This window comes from Crocuta crocuta, unplaced genomic scaffold, assembly GCF_008692635.1.
Source record: "Crocuta crocuta isolate KB4526 unplaced genomic scaffold, BGI_CrCroc_1.0 scaffold312, whole genome shotgun sequence".
Classification (NCBI taxonomy): Eukaryota; Metazoa; Chordata; class Mammalia; order Carnivora; family Hyaenidae; genus Crocuta; species Crocuta crocuta.
In genome coordinates this window covers 558,555-573,732 of record NW_027527378.1, presented here as the reverse complement: position 1 = coordinate 573,732, position 15,178 = coordinate 558,555, and the positions used below count along the sequence as shown (strand labels likewise).

At 46.8% G+C, this 15,178-nt stretch overlaps 1 protein-coding gene across 1 annotated transcript in view; it reads left to right on the top strand.

Moving 5' to 3' along the window:
• PHKA2 (phosphorylase kinase regulatory subunit alpha 2) overlaps positions 1 to 15,178 on the top strand; it is a 72,443-nt gene that overhangs the window by 30,827 nt on the left and 26,438 nt on the right. Inside the window, 9 exon segments of the mRNA XM_077769203.1 lie at positions 893 to 975; positions 3,196 to 3,276; positions 4,655 to 4,753; positions 6,777 to 6,923; positions 8,413 to 8,466; positions 9,068 to 9,190; positions 12,315 to 12,410; positions 14,078 to 14,185; positions 14,360 to 14,418. Of these exon segments, the coding sequence (XP_077625329.1) occupies positions 893 to 975; positions 3,196 to 3,276; positions 4,655 to 4,753; positions 6,777 to 6,923; positions 8,413 to 8,466; positions 9,068 to 9,190; positions 12,315 to 12,410; positions 14,078 to 14,185; positions 14,360 to 14,418 (850 nt within the window).

Here is a 15,178-nt window from a genome sequence, read left to right as displayed (position 1 = left end):
AAAGGCGGCTACTTCTATATATTACCAAGTTGCTTTCGGAACAATTTACTAGTCCAACTCCCCCTATTGATGTAAGGCTTCCTATCTCACCATACCTCTACCAGCTTCAAGAATTCATACTTTAAAAGTATGTGTATTTGCCATAATCAACTAAACATTCAAGGGCGCAAGCAAAAATCCAGCTTTCTTGGTCACTGCTTGCTTCAGTGTGTCAGTGCAGCCCCCTGGGAGGTCCCGGGAGCTCGCCTTTCCACCACGGTAAGGGCCGCCTCCTGAACTTGGGGGCTTTCCTCTCCCTGGCTGCCACTGGGGAAAGGTTCCTGCCCTCTGGCTCCCTCAAGGATAAGAATGGTGTCTGGTTGCTCTGGGCTAAAATTCATGCTGTGTTGGAAACCTCTTTGCATAAATCTAACACTACCAGAAGGCCCCACACCTTCTCTTTCCATGTTTTCTACCTGTAGGGACACACTCCTTTCTTCCTTTCTCTTTCTGAAATTAGGTATTAACTGTTTCATTTTACTTCAGACTTAATTAAAAAATATTGTTAATGTCTTATTTATTTTTTGAGAAAGAACATGAGTAGGGGAGGGGCAGAGAGAGAGGAGGACAGAGGATCTGAAGCAGGTTCCATGCTGACAGGGTGACAGCAGCAGGCCCGATGTGGTGCTCGAACTTACAAACCGTGAGGTCACGACCTGAGCGGAAGTCGGACGCTTAACTGACTTGAGCCACCCAGGCGCCCCATACTTCAGACTTGATTTTTGATGCCCTAGTAAGAAAAATAAAAATGGGGGTACCAGGGTTTCTTTCCTGGTGTGATATTTGTAGTTGGTAATTGACAGTTCTCTTCACATCATAACACATAACTTTATTGTTTGTTTGCCTTTACTAGGTTTACGTATTGTTTTCACCCTTGATGAGGTGGCCTTCATACAGAATCTTGTTTTCTACATAGAAGCTGCGTATAAAGTCGCCGTAAGTTATCAACCCCAGTACTTTTTTCAGGTGTCCAGTTAAGAACAATAAAACTCCTCCTGTTCTGGGAGGGCCAGACTTTGGGGGCTGATCAGAAGGGTGGCAAAATTAGAACTCTGTGACTGTCACCTCTGCACACAAAGTGCACATTTTTGTCCTGGAACACGGCTGGGGAGTTGGTGTTTTTGGAATGCGCCACCTGCTCTGTTCAGATCCATTATGCTTATTTGAAATAAGACCAAACGTGTCCCAGGCCAGCCTGACCCACGGCGAAGGGCAGCAGCAACGGCGTGCAGGGAGGAACTGCCGTGCTGTGAGGGCTGCCCCACGCAGCGCCCGGGCCGAGGGGCCAGCGCCACATGTGTGCCCCAGGCCGGGTGTGAAAGTGCACCAACCCCGGTTCCTCCAGGCTTCCTTCTGGGGTGGAAGGTGCGCCTCCTGCGCATCTCAGAAAACAGCGAACCTGTGCAAAGCCGACTAAAAGGGAAGAGTTTGTATTTAGAAAAACACAATGAAAATGCCACTGTGGTTCAGAGCAAGGGTCGGCAAACATTTTCTGTAAAGGGCCAGACAGTAAATATTTTCAGCTTTTCGTTCCCTACGCTCTCTGTTGCCTCTACTCAATCTGCCATCATCGCAGGAAGGCAGCCCTAGACAACGCGTGTGCGTGTGAGCATGTGACCGCGGCTGTGTCCCAGATAGACCTTGTTTACAAAAATATGCGGCAAACTAGGTTTGGCCCAAGGGCTACCTGGGCTCTAAAGGGGCGCTTCTCAATGAGGGGCAGTCTTCCCCTCCCAGGGGACATTTGGCAACACCTGGAAACACAGGGGAGGGAGCTGCTGGCACCTCATGAGTGAGGTGAGGGATTCCACTGAGCATCCCACTAGCAGCAAAGCATGATCCACTCGAGCTGTCGCCAGCGTCGGGTCTAAAGAAACCAGAGAAGTCCTTGTGGAAAGGGTGGGACCTCAGGTGGACCTGGGCGAGTTAGTAGGGTTCAGATGAGTGGACGGGTGCGGGAAGAGCATGTGCAGTAATGCGAAGGAGTGGGCCCTGAATGTGGGAGGGGTCCTTGGGATCAGGAGGTTCAGGGGGAAGGAGGAGACAGCCTGAAAGCAGAGTATCAGAGACAAGCAGAAAACCAAGTCCGCTTGTGGGCGTGCAGGGAGCGGAGGCCAGATAACAGAGGTGTGACGCCAGCCAGCGAAAGGGATTAGACNNACCGTGAGCTGCTAGGGAATAAATGGGTTGTCATTTTAGAGTCTTGCACAGGGGAGTGAGCTCATGAAGCAGTTGTTGAGGATGAGTCGCTTGGCTCCGGGTTGGGAGTGAGAATGGCATGCAGTGTTGAAAGGCCCCGATGTGAGGAGCACCGAAAGAAGGAGTCCTGGGGCTCAGCTACAAGGTGTGCCGGCAGGAAAGAGTCGAAAGCCACTCTGGCGTGTCCGCGTCTAAATTTGCACATTTTGGAAATGTTCACCTTTGCAGATCAAATAGTAAACGCCGAAGCTTTGGTACCGGTCCTGTTCTTGTTGGGTTGCCGTTTTTCAGCGCATGTAGTGTTATTTCAGAACCGTATCCAGTGTTTTCCTCTCTTACATGAAAATATGAATTATGAAAGTTAGGTATGCATGGATCACAGCCTCTCTATGGGTGGTGCGTTCTGAGCCAATTCATGTTAATCTGTTTTAAAAGACCGGGAAATTTCAGTATTTGGTGCCCCACGTGATTTTGGCTTTTGCTTCTTGCTTAGCCCTTTTTCCCAAGAGGTGATGCTAGAAATAGGTATGCAATTATTTTAAATAGTTTGGTTGGCTTCAGCTAGTTATGATGCATCTGTTAAAGTTTCTTTATTCTGTCTTCTAATTTAAGGTCAAAGGGATTCGCTAAATAGATGGGCAGCATTTCATTTGAAGAGAAATAAAACAATTTGTTCTCTATTAATCAAGAATTTCTTACAAATTGATAACTTTTAGGAATCAGAAAATTGAGAGGGTTTTTTCCTGCATTTTTGTTCCTCCTGAGTATTTACTTGCAAAACTCTGCACAGAGGTCAAATGAAGTGAAACTTAGGACGAGCACAGCCATGAATCTGGTGACCTTTGAGAAGGGATATTCTTGCCATTATGCCTGTGGTTACACAAAGGAATTATGTTTCCATAGCACTGCTCATATACGTCTTTTTCCTGCTCTAATTACTACCTTTTTCTTCCTCAGGATTATGGAATGTGGGAGCGTGGAGATAAGACTAACCAGGGCATTCCGGAATTGAATGCAAGCTCTGTAGGAATGGCCAAGGTGATGGTCTTGTCCTCTTTGTTCTTCCTTCTGTGCATTTTTACTGCTTTGATTTGGTTCTCATCTTTAGGGGGATGGATTGAATCTAATGAGCATATTTTTCAAAAGTCAGCTGCAAGTATGGAATTCAAGTGGCACATGTACCCTGGCCAACTGAGGTTATCGGTAAAGGATGTAGGATTCCTACACTGAAATGTGCCTGTGCCCGAAAATAAGCACCCTCCTTCCTCATTATTACCACCTACGGGTCTCAGCTCTTGCGGATGTCCAAGCATCTGGATGTATGCTGTCCAGTCTTCTTTTCTCGGTCGTAAAGAAGTCTGGAGAACATGACCGTTTTGTTGGGCAGGGTTCACGCATCCAAAAGTCTATGGGGTCAGGTCAAGCAGGTAACATAAACAAATGAAGCTGGCCAGATAGAAAAATGTTGAGGGGTATTGGAGACACTGGGAACTGTCTCTAAAGTTATTCCCTGCAAAATCACTTTTAAAACTTCTTCAGGCCTGGGGATGCCTGGGTGGCTCAGTCAGTTGGGCGTCTGACTTCAGCTCAGGTCATGATCTCACGACTCATGAGTTGAGCCCGGCATCGGGCTCTGTGCTGACAGCTCAGAGCCTGCAGCCTGCTTCAGATTCTGTGTCTCTCTCCCCGCCCCGCCCCCCTCTGCCCTTCCCAACTCACACTCTGTCCTTCCCTCTCCTTCAAAAATAGACATTAAAAAATATTATAATAATAATAATAAATAAAACTTCAGGCCAAACAGAACACACTTGTGGGGCAGATTCAGTCTGCCAGTCACCAGTTTATATCTCGTGCCCTAGACATTTAATGTGCTTCCCTGTTGCTCAAGACTNAGCCTGACATGGGGCTCAAACCCACGAACCGTGAGATCATGACCTGAGCTGAAGTCGGACGCTTAACCGACTGAGCCACCCAGGCGCCCCTAGGGCTAGAATTTTCAAAGCAACAATAAATATGTTCTGTTACACTCAACTGACAAAGTTTCTTAAGTGGTAGACTTGCTAACGTTAAAATTAACACAAATAGGTGAAAGAAAAGCTATCTGTGAATTTATGCCCCCCCACAATGTTATAAAGTCATTAATATTTCATGGTTTTGGTGAAATACTAACTTTATTTGGGGAAATGTTTGTCTGTCTTTTCTTTGTTTCTACAAAGAGCAGCAACATACAGGAAAGGTCTGATTCCACTGAAAATAAGGATGGGACATGTCTACAGGACATTGTAGCTGAATTTTAAAGATATGTTTCATCACCTTGGGGAAAACATTTATGCTAGATTGCTTAATGGTAAGGGACCAGTCGACATGAGAGTGTATGTTTACTAGGAAGTGAAAATGATGCCACCTGTGCTTGTAGGCAGCCCTTGAGGCAATTGATGAGCTGGACCTTTTTGGAGCCCATGGAGGACGCAAATCAGTGATCCATGTCCTGCCAGATGACGTTGAACACTGCCAGGTAACAGCTCCAGCCTCTCAGTCCAGACAGGAGGGAAGGAGACTGACAGAATGGAAGACCGGGGCTCCAGGTCACGTTCCTCACCTTTCTTTCTTTCTTGTTTATTTGGGTTTTTAAAAGATTTTTATTTTTAAGTAATCTACTTCCAACATGGGGCTCAAACTTAGAACCCTGAGATCAAGAGTCATATGTTCTGCCGACTGGGCCAGCCAGGCGGCCCCCATTCCTCACCTTTCTAGCTTGGTGGTTACTTGGCTTCTTTGAGCTTCAGTTCCCTCATCCATAAAATGGGCATACTGGCACCTTCCCCTCCTGTCGCACAAGGTGGTTTTAAGGATCAGAGTGAATCAACTTAGTTTGTCAGAGCACTCTGTAAGCTAAAAGGTACTGTGTAAACATAAGACAGGATGACTGCAAGGTGTATACATGGGGTCAGCAATCACCACAACCTTCTTTCACTGGAGGCAAAATCTTTTTTGAGCATATAGGTGGTTTTCTCTCAAGTTTATTTCATGATGCCACCAAACTGAATAACCCGCAAGCAGTAGTTCACTTGGGGAGGGGTGGGGATGGGCGGAATGGATAGTGGAGGAGAGATGAGATAGGAGAAATGGCACAGGTAGTAGAAACTGCATGAAATATAGGTCAGAGAAAGGAGTGATTTGTTGCAGATTAGGGGACTCCATTAAGTAGACAGTAGGTCACCAATTGATGGTCAGTCAGCAAACTCTTAGTTAGTGAGGGCCCGCTCGGTGCCAGGTACCGTGCCAGGGTTGTGGAAGTATCAACTTGTACGCAGAGAGCTTCTGGGGGGAAGTATGTGTTTCCAGGCAGAGAGCCTAGGGGTGAGCGACTAGTTATAGAACTGGGCTTGGGGGTCCATTTGCTTGAGAAAATGAAGCTTTATTCTGAAGCTGAGGGTTCCCCCATCTTTACCCACCTTCTGGCTCATTCCATTTCCCCACATTAAATAGTCCCGAATGAGGAATCTGCTACTTCTTGAGCTATGGTTTAACAGAGCCAAGTGATGATACATCTTAATGATGCATAGTCCCTAGTGGAAACTGTGTGAGCTTTATAGCCAGCTGGGCCTCAGTTAGAATCCTAGTTCTGTCGCACGAGTCTCTGTGTCTGAGTCTCAGAGCCCTCGTGTGTACCCTGGGCACAGTGTCTAAATTCCTTCTTTAAAGTAGAAAAAAAAATATTTTTTAAATGACCAAATGAGATTTATCCCAGGAATGCAAAATTGCTTTAACAACTAAAAATCACTTAGTGTAGTGCACCATGTTGTTATGAGATTTAGTAAGCTTATGTTTGCAGGGGTCTAGCCCCATGTCTGTGCACGTTAGATCCCAGTGTTAGCTACCTGCCCCTCCTAAACTTTTCCTTATCGTTTCACCTTCCTTTAGTTTACAGTGCCTAGTCCAACCACCTTGTAACTGAGGCCATGTTATAGTGCCACTGAATACCCTAGTTGGAGGACTAAAATAATTGTTATCTACCATTTTGCTGGAGTGTTCATGTGGTCTCTTGGATCGGACTCCCTCTTCAAGTGGGAGATCACCCACTTCTAGATCACCCAGTCCACCCAGTCACATTGCACAGAAGCCAGACATTTCTCTGTGCTGGGCCCTGTATGTGTGTTCTTCTCTGTCTTTATCTTCACAGCCAGCATGCCCTGGCCTGCTGACACAGTAGCCCTTAGTTCCTCCCCTGTGGGTCCTAAAGACACAGCACAATCCACAGAAGGCACCTAGGGGCGAGAGACAAGGAGTTCTCAGCATGGGCTCCAGGCAGTACTGTGCCTTTTCTCCCTGAGCCCCTTCTCTCCCACAGGAGCAGGAGTCATTGGCTGGGTAGGCTAGGTCCCCCAGCGGGGCCGTTTTGGTAGGAAAAAGCTGTACTCAAAATTGGCAAACTCATTCAGATGTTCCTTGGAGCTAACTAAGGTCATGGTCACTAGATACCATATGTAACTATTAGTGCTTCCCAGGTTAAAGCCACCTCTCTGTTTCTCGTTCAGTCTATTCTGTTCTCCATGCTGCCAAGAGCATCAACGTCTAAGGAGATTGATGCTGGACTTCTTTCCATTATCTCTTTCCCGGCCTTTGCAGTGGAAGATATGAACCTGGTGAATGTGACCAAAAATGAAATTATTTCAAAGCTCCAGGTAAGCGTTGATCCTGCCGGTGCGCCTCCACCCTGTGGTATGTGCCCTTTTCATACGATGATGTGGAGCAGCTCACATGAGCTCTCCGTGAGGCCAGGGGCTTGATTTGTCTAAGTGGACGCAGAACATCCAAAGCCGAGTCTGTGGGCTCAGAGTGATCAAGTGTCTTAGTGCTCTTCCTGATAGCAGAGCTTGAGCTCAAACCCCTAAGCCGACACCTTTGAACCCCAATTTGTATCCATCCTGGACTTCTAATGCAGAGCTTCTTAACCCTCTAGAGATCGCAGAATAAAACGCTCATGTCCCAGTATCTTCCAACTTCATACAGGATTTCTGAGGACTTGGTGATCCCAAAGTTAAACTGAGGTTAAAAAAAAAAATCCCTGCCTGGAGGTGAAATGCAGGAACTGTGATACAATATACCAAACTGAGAATGTCATTAAATAGTCCAGGCAACTGAATTTATCAGTAAAATGATGAAGAATGTAAGTTTCCTTAAAATTTTTGTTTCCTAAGCCAAAATCTTCATGTTGATGATCCTACTTAGATTCCATAAAAATTATTTTAGCCCTTGGATTCAAGAGAGGTCCCCAGTAATATCCCCAAGGAAGCTGTCTCACGGTTTAGTGGAGAAAAAGGAAGCTGTTGTAGCTCATCCCAGTAGACAGGGAGTTAATGCAGGGAATGAAGTGTTCAAAGGAGATCAGGTGCTAGGCTGGGCCTCCCCATGACTCCCAGAACACCAGGACCTAGAAGCTGGGAGCTGGCCACAGGGAGTGTGCTGGCCTCCGTGGCCTTGCGCTGGGGCAGTCTCACCTGGGGAACAGCCCCATCCAGGGGGCAGCCTCACCTGGGGAGCGGACACCCAGCACTGTGATCCAGAGATTAGGGAGGCATGTCATGAGCGCATGCCACTGCACTGCTTTCTTTTTTTTTTAATTTATTAAAAAAAGGTTTTTTTAATGTTTTATTTATTTTTGAGAGAGAGAAAGAGACGGTGTGAGCAGGAGNTACCCCGCCCCTACCCCCACTTAGCTGCCCTACTTCTTTGCATTTGGAGCCTAATTGTGAGAAGTCAGAAATGTCCTTTCCGCTTTCCAGTCTTTCAAGTAGAAGTAGTCCAGGCTGAGTGTCTCCCTTAGTGGCTGTTGCAAGCAGTGTGGGTCCCTTTGCATCTTTGTGTTACATAGCCAATCAGAATGAAAGGCTGGTCACTCTGTGAACTCTCAGTAATTACTCTCCCAGCCCTAATACTCTGATGGCAAGTTTTGGCATTCCCTTCTTGGCACTGATCAAACCTGAATTTACTTTGCTTATTACTTAAAAATAACTTTTTGTATTGAGAACAAAAAGCACTTGGTACACATTTCATTTGTTGCTAAATGATTCATGGGAATGGGGGTTAAGGGCTGACATGGATCGAAATAAAAAGGCAAAGAAGTTCTTTTGTTTCATCAAATGCACTTTTTTTCCCCCTTTATCTTCTCAGGGGCGTTATGGATGCTGTCGCTTCCTTCGAGATGGTTATAAAACCCCAAGAGAGGTTGTATTTAAATATTGTTTCTTAGGGTTCCTTAACTGCTTCATATTTAAGTCACCACTGTGGTGTTCTCCCTTCTTTGATTATAAAATTACATGTTGGAATATCGGAAAGGGATGTCTTGATTTTGGAGACAGTGCGGCTGGAGTTAGGCAATAGAAGAATAAGACCATTGCAAGGACAGCAGGCTGGTGGTTTCAAACCAGCCTGCAGACCAGGACAAACAGTTCTGTGGCTCACACAGTGTTTTAAAGAGCAACTGTGGCCTCCCTCTTGAGTTTCTTAGCCACAGTGGCCAATACAGTGATTTCAAGAAAACATAGTCTGCCGAGCACTGTGATCAGCCAATTACTAATTATTTGCTAGGGATATGGGAAGCTTAATATAAACTACTAAAGAGTCTTGTGTACATTTCTGATTTACTTTTCTGAAAATTTTCCATGGATAACTGCCAAAAACAGCATGTCCCCATTATAGCAGGCTCCTAACCGTATCAGCCGCAAAGCTGCATTATATCAGAAAGTGAGGGAAACCCAGTGAGGTACGCTGGTGTTGTATATGGGATCCAACATCCCCTTTTAGACAGTTTCCTGTTTGATTCCAGGACCCAACCCGATTGCATTATGACCCTGCTGAACTCAAGCTCTTTGAAAACATTGAATGTGAATGGCCAGTGTTCTGGACATATTTCATAATAGATGGGGTCTTCAACGGTGATGCCATTCAGGTGAGTAAGTGCTGGGTGCTGCGTTGATAATCAACATTTTCATTCCGTTGATGTGCCGATCAGTATTAGGACAGAAGGTTGTGCAAGAATTGAGGACACTCTTTCAGTTATCTGTTGCCGTTTAACAAGCTTTCCCAAAATGTAGTGAAGTACAGCGACAACTACTTTATTTGCTCATGAGTGTCCAGCTTGGGCAGGGCTTGGCAGGGACGGGTTGTCTCTGCTTCACTTGGTATCAGCTGGTCCACTAGGGTTGGAGGATCGCCTTCCAAGATAGCCTCCTCCACCTGGCTGGCCCTGCAGGCTCAGCTGGGCTTATGGGCCCAGGCCTTGCTTCTCACAGAGGTGTAGTCTCTGAGCAGTTAGGCTTTTTTCATGGGGGTTATCTTCCCCCAGAATGCAAGAGCAGAAGCTTCCAGGCCTCCTTAAGACCCAGGCCTGGAGCTGGCGGTGCCACGGTTGTTGCATTCTCTTGTTTAAAGGATCCTGCCACATTCCAGGGGAGGGGACTACACAAAGGCACAAGTAACAGGAGGCAAGGTTCATCAGGGACCAGCCTGGCCCACACACAAGTTGGGTTCTGTTTTTTTCACACCAGCCTAGGCTTCTGCTGCCTTCAGCTCTAGTACAAGAGTTCCCTTCGCTAACATCTTATTTAATGTGCCAGCATTCTAACTGGCATCCCAGCCTCCAGCCTCACTCCGTGCTGGTTCTCCATACCCTTACCAGGGGCATCTTTTTAAAAAGCAAGTTAGATTATGCCACTGCTTTGCTTAAGAGCTTTGAAAGGTTCTGGTTTGCCTTGGTACAAGGTTGTCACATGTTTTGTGGGGTCTCATAAAATCTGGCCGNCCCGATTTTTTTTTTTTTTAATTTTTAAATGTTTTTTTAAAAATTTATTTCTGAGAGAGAGAGAGTGAGCGAGCAGGGGAGGGTCAGAGGGAGAGGGAGAATTTGAAGCAGGTTCCAGGCTCTGAGCTAGCTGCCAGCACAGAGCCTGACGTGGGGCTTGAACCCATGAACCGTGAGATGATGACCTGAGCCGAAGTCGGACGCTTAACCAACTGAGCCGCCCAGGCGCCCCTGTAGCCTGATTTCTTGCTGTTGACTTACCCTCTTGAGTTCTGGGACGCGAGCTCCCTGAAACCCTTTCCATCTTTTGAACAGCCATGTTGTCTCCCCTCTTCTCAAGTAGCCAGGTCCTGCTTTTCTCCCCCAGCTGCCCCTTTCTCCTTCACTTGATTCATTGTAAAGGTCGGCTTTTTCAGAAAGCCTTCTCTGATCCTAAAACCTGGATCAGTGCCCCTTTTCTGTGTCCCACAGTGCTTATAACAATATAGTACCTGCACCTGTATTTAATCTTCCACTAAGCTGTCAGAGCAACCTGGTAGAGGTGGTCTTTGTCCAGCTCACTAATATATTCCCTGTGCCTAGTATATGTAGCACGTGCTGAATAAAGATCTGCTAATGCGGCATTTGTTTGTTCAAGACAGATTTCTTTTGCATTCGCTGCTGAGCATACTTCGGTAACCAGAACAGACCCATCCTCGTGAACCTTATGTGAATGACTGACAAACTCCAATGATTTAGTGTTTTCTTAACCTGGTCAGAACACAGGTACTGAGGTGGGATGAGCAACCAAAGGTGGATTTTGCTTTTGAAAGCTGCCTCTGCTCAGAAATAGGGGTTTCAGAAGTGGGTGTAGGGGCCAACGGCCGGCCGCCCCAACATGTACCACTTTGGCATGAACATTATTTTGAGTTAAAAGTAATCAAAACCAAGGGGCGCCTGGGTGGCTCAGTAGGTTAAGCGTCCNTACTGACACAGATCCCTCTTTACCTCAGAAACTTACGTGCATAGCTGGGCAACCTTTGTTTTCCAAACATCTTCTCCCACCTTCCTGCAAATGGTCTTCCTTCCCTTTGTGTCCTCAGACCCCTACCCCTCTCCCGAGCTCAGGATGTCAGATAAGCCTCATGTTGCCTCACTGTCTGTGGAATTTCCTGTCTGTGTGGATTCCCCATATGTATGTAATTAAATTTGATTTTTTTCCTGATAATCTGTTTCATGTCCATTTGATTCTTAGTCCAGCTAGAAGGACCTTGAAGAGCGGAGGAAATTCTTCCTTCCCAACATGGCAGTAAGCTTCAAATGTTAATGTTCCCCCATTACTGATTCTTACTGTTGTGCTTTGGTGATTATCTTGGGTCTTATGTTTTCTGTCTTTTTATCCCAAAACTGAAAGGTCTCAAAACAATTGAGTTAGATTTTCAGTTGTGATGAAGTTTGACAGTATGAGAAACAAACGAAAAGCTGAGAAGACAAAAAAGAATGTGCTTTAGAACCTGATTTTCTAGGCCTCGTAGAATTTACCACTCTTACACCTATTCTGTCTCTTCCACTTGCTGCCAACATTTAAAAAGTGACACACCACTGGTCAGACTTTGCTGTCCACAAATATCAAAAGTGAAGAAAATGAGATCTAGAAGGCATTTGATTAGGCTTTCCAAAGATAAAATGTGTTAAAAAGCTGGGTGGCTGGTTAAGGATTTTTCCCCCCTTTTTGTCTTTTTCCTTTTCATACATAGGTGTTTTATCACTGCCTTCTTAATGTAATGGAAATGTTTATGTCAACAGCTTTTATTATATTGAGGAGTACACCCTAAGATTCGGGTACATGGATCATAGTTCATACACTTCCTTTTCCTCACATCAGATTCACTTCACAAGTATTTCTTGAGCAATAAATGTTTGAATTAGGGCTTTTTAAGTGGAAAACCGGTAGGTGGAAATAGGATGCCCTGCTTAAGATCTAGCCTCCACTCCAAGAAGTTTATACAGTCTGGCTGATGAGACAGAATTTATATTGTGAGAAGTTAAGGGTGAAATATTGAAGTCATGAGTTAAGACAGTACAGAAAAGCCCAACGCGTTTAGCTTCTTCTAACCCTTGCTGTCAGCGAGAGTCTTAGTTCCTCCTGCACTCCTGAAGTGGAAGGTATTTGTGCATTTCTTGACCCTGTGTCCTAATAATCTGTGGCCAGAAGACGTGCTTTTCTGTGTTGTGCTCCTGTTACGGTATTAGTGATGCCTCTTTCATGCTGGGGGATGGGGCTGTCTTCCAGGTCCAAGAATACCGAGAGGCCCTGGAGGGAATATTAATCAGAGGCAAGAACGGGATCCACCTGGTGCCAGAACTGTACGCCATCCCGCCCAACAAGGTAACCAAGGGCTGCTTATCTAGAACGAAGTGAGTTCATGCTTGACCTTTTGGTATTTTTCATCCTCCTTTCAGACCTAACACCTTTTCTCCAGAAGTGGTTTCTAAAGCACCAAGCTAGGCACGGGGCACAGAGGAGTTACAGTGTCAGCTCTGTCTCCGTGAGGGTTACAGGCTAGAGGGGGGTCGAGGAGCTGATCTGGGGAGTGGAGGGCAGACCCGGGAGCGGTGCTGCAAAGGCCTAGTGCATTAGAGGACCTGCAAGCAGATAGGAGTACTGGGGGAGAGGGGGCAGGAGACCGCCACACCTCCACAGGGAGGCAGGAGCTGGCCTATGGCTGGGGGGAGGCCAGAGCCAAGTTGTCTTGTGATCCAAACGCTTTGCCTTCTGTTCTTTGCATCAAGTATTACTCATTCTAGATCTTTACAGTTTTTCTTAACCCTACTTACATTTCAAATAGCCTTAATGTACATTCTGATTGTGAAAGCAATCCTGTACACTGCAAAACATCCAGGAATCTGTAGAAAGAAGAAAATATTTATCTCTACTCTTGCTACCCAAAGAAAACCAAACTGGCTACCAAAGAGAACTCTGACGTTTTGGAGAATCTCCTTCCACACTATCACCCTATTGGCTTATTTGATTAATGACATGGTTAATTCTGTTTAGTTTATGAGTTTAAGGTTCTCTTAATGTTTACTGTGGCAGCAGATTTTAACAATTTATTAATAACATCACTGATTAATCCACAGAGTGTGACTCCCCTCATGGTGTGATTTTCCCTTTTGGAGAAGGATAAGTGTCCCCTGTTTTCTTTGATTGCTTTGCTTGCTTTGTTAGTGGTCACTAACATTACCCCCAACCAGCGTTGTAATGGCTAAAAACCGAAAGGTCAAGGGTACCTGGCTGGCTTAGTTGGTAGACCATGTGATTCTTGATCTCGGGGTTGTGAGTTGGAGCCCTATGATGGGGGTAGAGTTTACTTAAAAAAAAACAAAANAGGTCAGTATGGAGTTTACAACAGAGAAAATTGCAGGCTAACTTTTACAGTGTATATGCAGCCCTGTCCGTCTGAAAAAGAACTGTTGCTTATTTTGAGGAGTCAGAAGCCCCCAGTGGATCCAGCTTATTGAGTCCCTGGTGGAAAATTAGTGATCTCATAGTACGACAGTTTTTCCTCAACAAATAGTGCCACCTTCTGGTAATCTTGCATAGGCACGCAGAGTGTGGGAGCCTCTGGGGATAATGGGACCGGAGGAACGTGACTGAGCGTTGTGCGATGTGTTGCCATGGCTGTAGGGCAGCGCTTCAGATCATCGTCCCCATAGTACAGACGAGTGTAAACATGAGCTGTGAAGCGTCTTGCTGCCCAGGGTGTGCTCACGGAAGGCAGCCCAGGCCTCTGCCTGCTGCTGTCAGGGTGCTTGTGGGAAGGGCGCTGGCCTGGAGCCAGGCCTGGATTTCAGTTCCGCTTCAGCTGCGTGTAGCCATGTGGCCCCCACACAAAGGCCTTAGCCCCTCAGCCTCCCTGTTCCAGCGCTCGCACGGGACTGACCTGGGGGATCGAATGAGCGGTGTTTTGTAAATCCTCAGTGCGCTTCCCAGTGTACAGTGACACTGGTCTCCTTATCCTCTGACCTTCTGACTTTGGGTTTTCTCTGTGGCAGGTGGATGAAGAGTATAAGAACCCCCACACGGTGGACAGAGTTCCTCTGGGGAAGCTGCCCCATCTGTGGGGTCAGTCCTTGTACATCCTCAGCTCGCTGTTGGCAGAGGTAGGGGACTGGGGGACTTCACAGACTGGAAGCTGATTTGAGGTACCGGGGACCCTTAGGGGCTCTGCCCCACGTGGCTATTGAATGACTTTGGCAACTCAGAGTTGTGAAGGCAGCCGGACTGGATGGGCCCTGAGGCCTGCCGCCAGGGCTTGTGTGCCCGTGTTTACGAAGCAAAGCCACTTCACAGTCCGCTGCCTGCCAGGCACCCCCGCCCCACCCTCACATTCCTGGTCTGTGGCTGGAACCTGGTTGATGGTCAGCAGGAGACAAGAAGCTTTCTAGTCAGGATCAGCACACGTGTGAAAGATACAGGTTTGGAGAAGTCGGCTTCCAGCTACCCCTGGCACGGTCCTGGGCACAGGAAACGGCGCGACTGTACAGTCTCTCCACGTGAAGGGGCAGGGGATAGTTTTTCTGTGGTGAATTTTTGTCAGGTGTTCCCTCAGCCCCCAAAACCCTTACATAGAAGGCCTGTTGCCTCTGACTCCTTTCTTCTTGTTAAATGTTCTCTTGTTCCCAGGCTTAAGTTTTTAAAATGCAAAAGCTTTTTTGCCAACTAAAAATGAATCCCCCTCCCCAGCAGGGGTNAGGAGGGGTATGGAGGAAACAGCCCAGGGTGAAGAGCTAGGAGCCCTGGACTGTGAGGCTCGCCCAGTCCTGTGTGTTTTATCAGACTCTAGCAATTGGGAGTGGGGGGCGGGGGGTTGAGTAGTGGGTCCGATACCACTGGGGTTCCTAGTGTGCAAAATACCAAAAGTAAAGATATCACAGTGGAAGCGGCCCTTAGGAGCCACTGGTGCTGAGGTGGGGCCGCTCTGTCGTGGGTGTGACAGCCTCCTCCATTCCATGGGCATGTCCTTGGGGGTAGGGACTGTGTGTCATCTGCCTCTTATCAGCTCTCTGGCCTCACAAGCCTCAGTTTCCTCATCTGTAAAGCACAGAGGCTTTGATCATTTATTTCTGCATCACTTTCCAGGCACAATGTCTGGG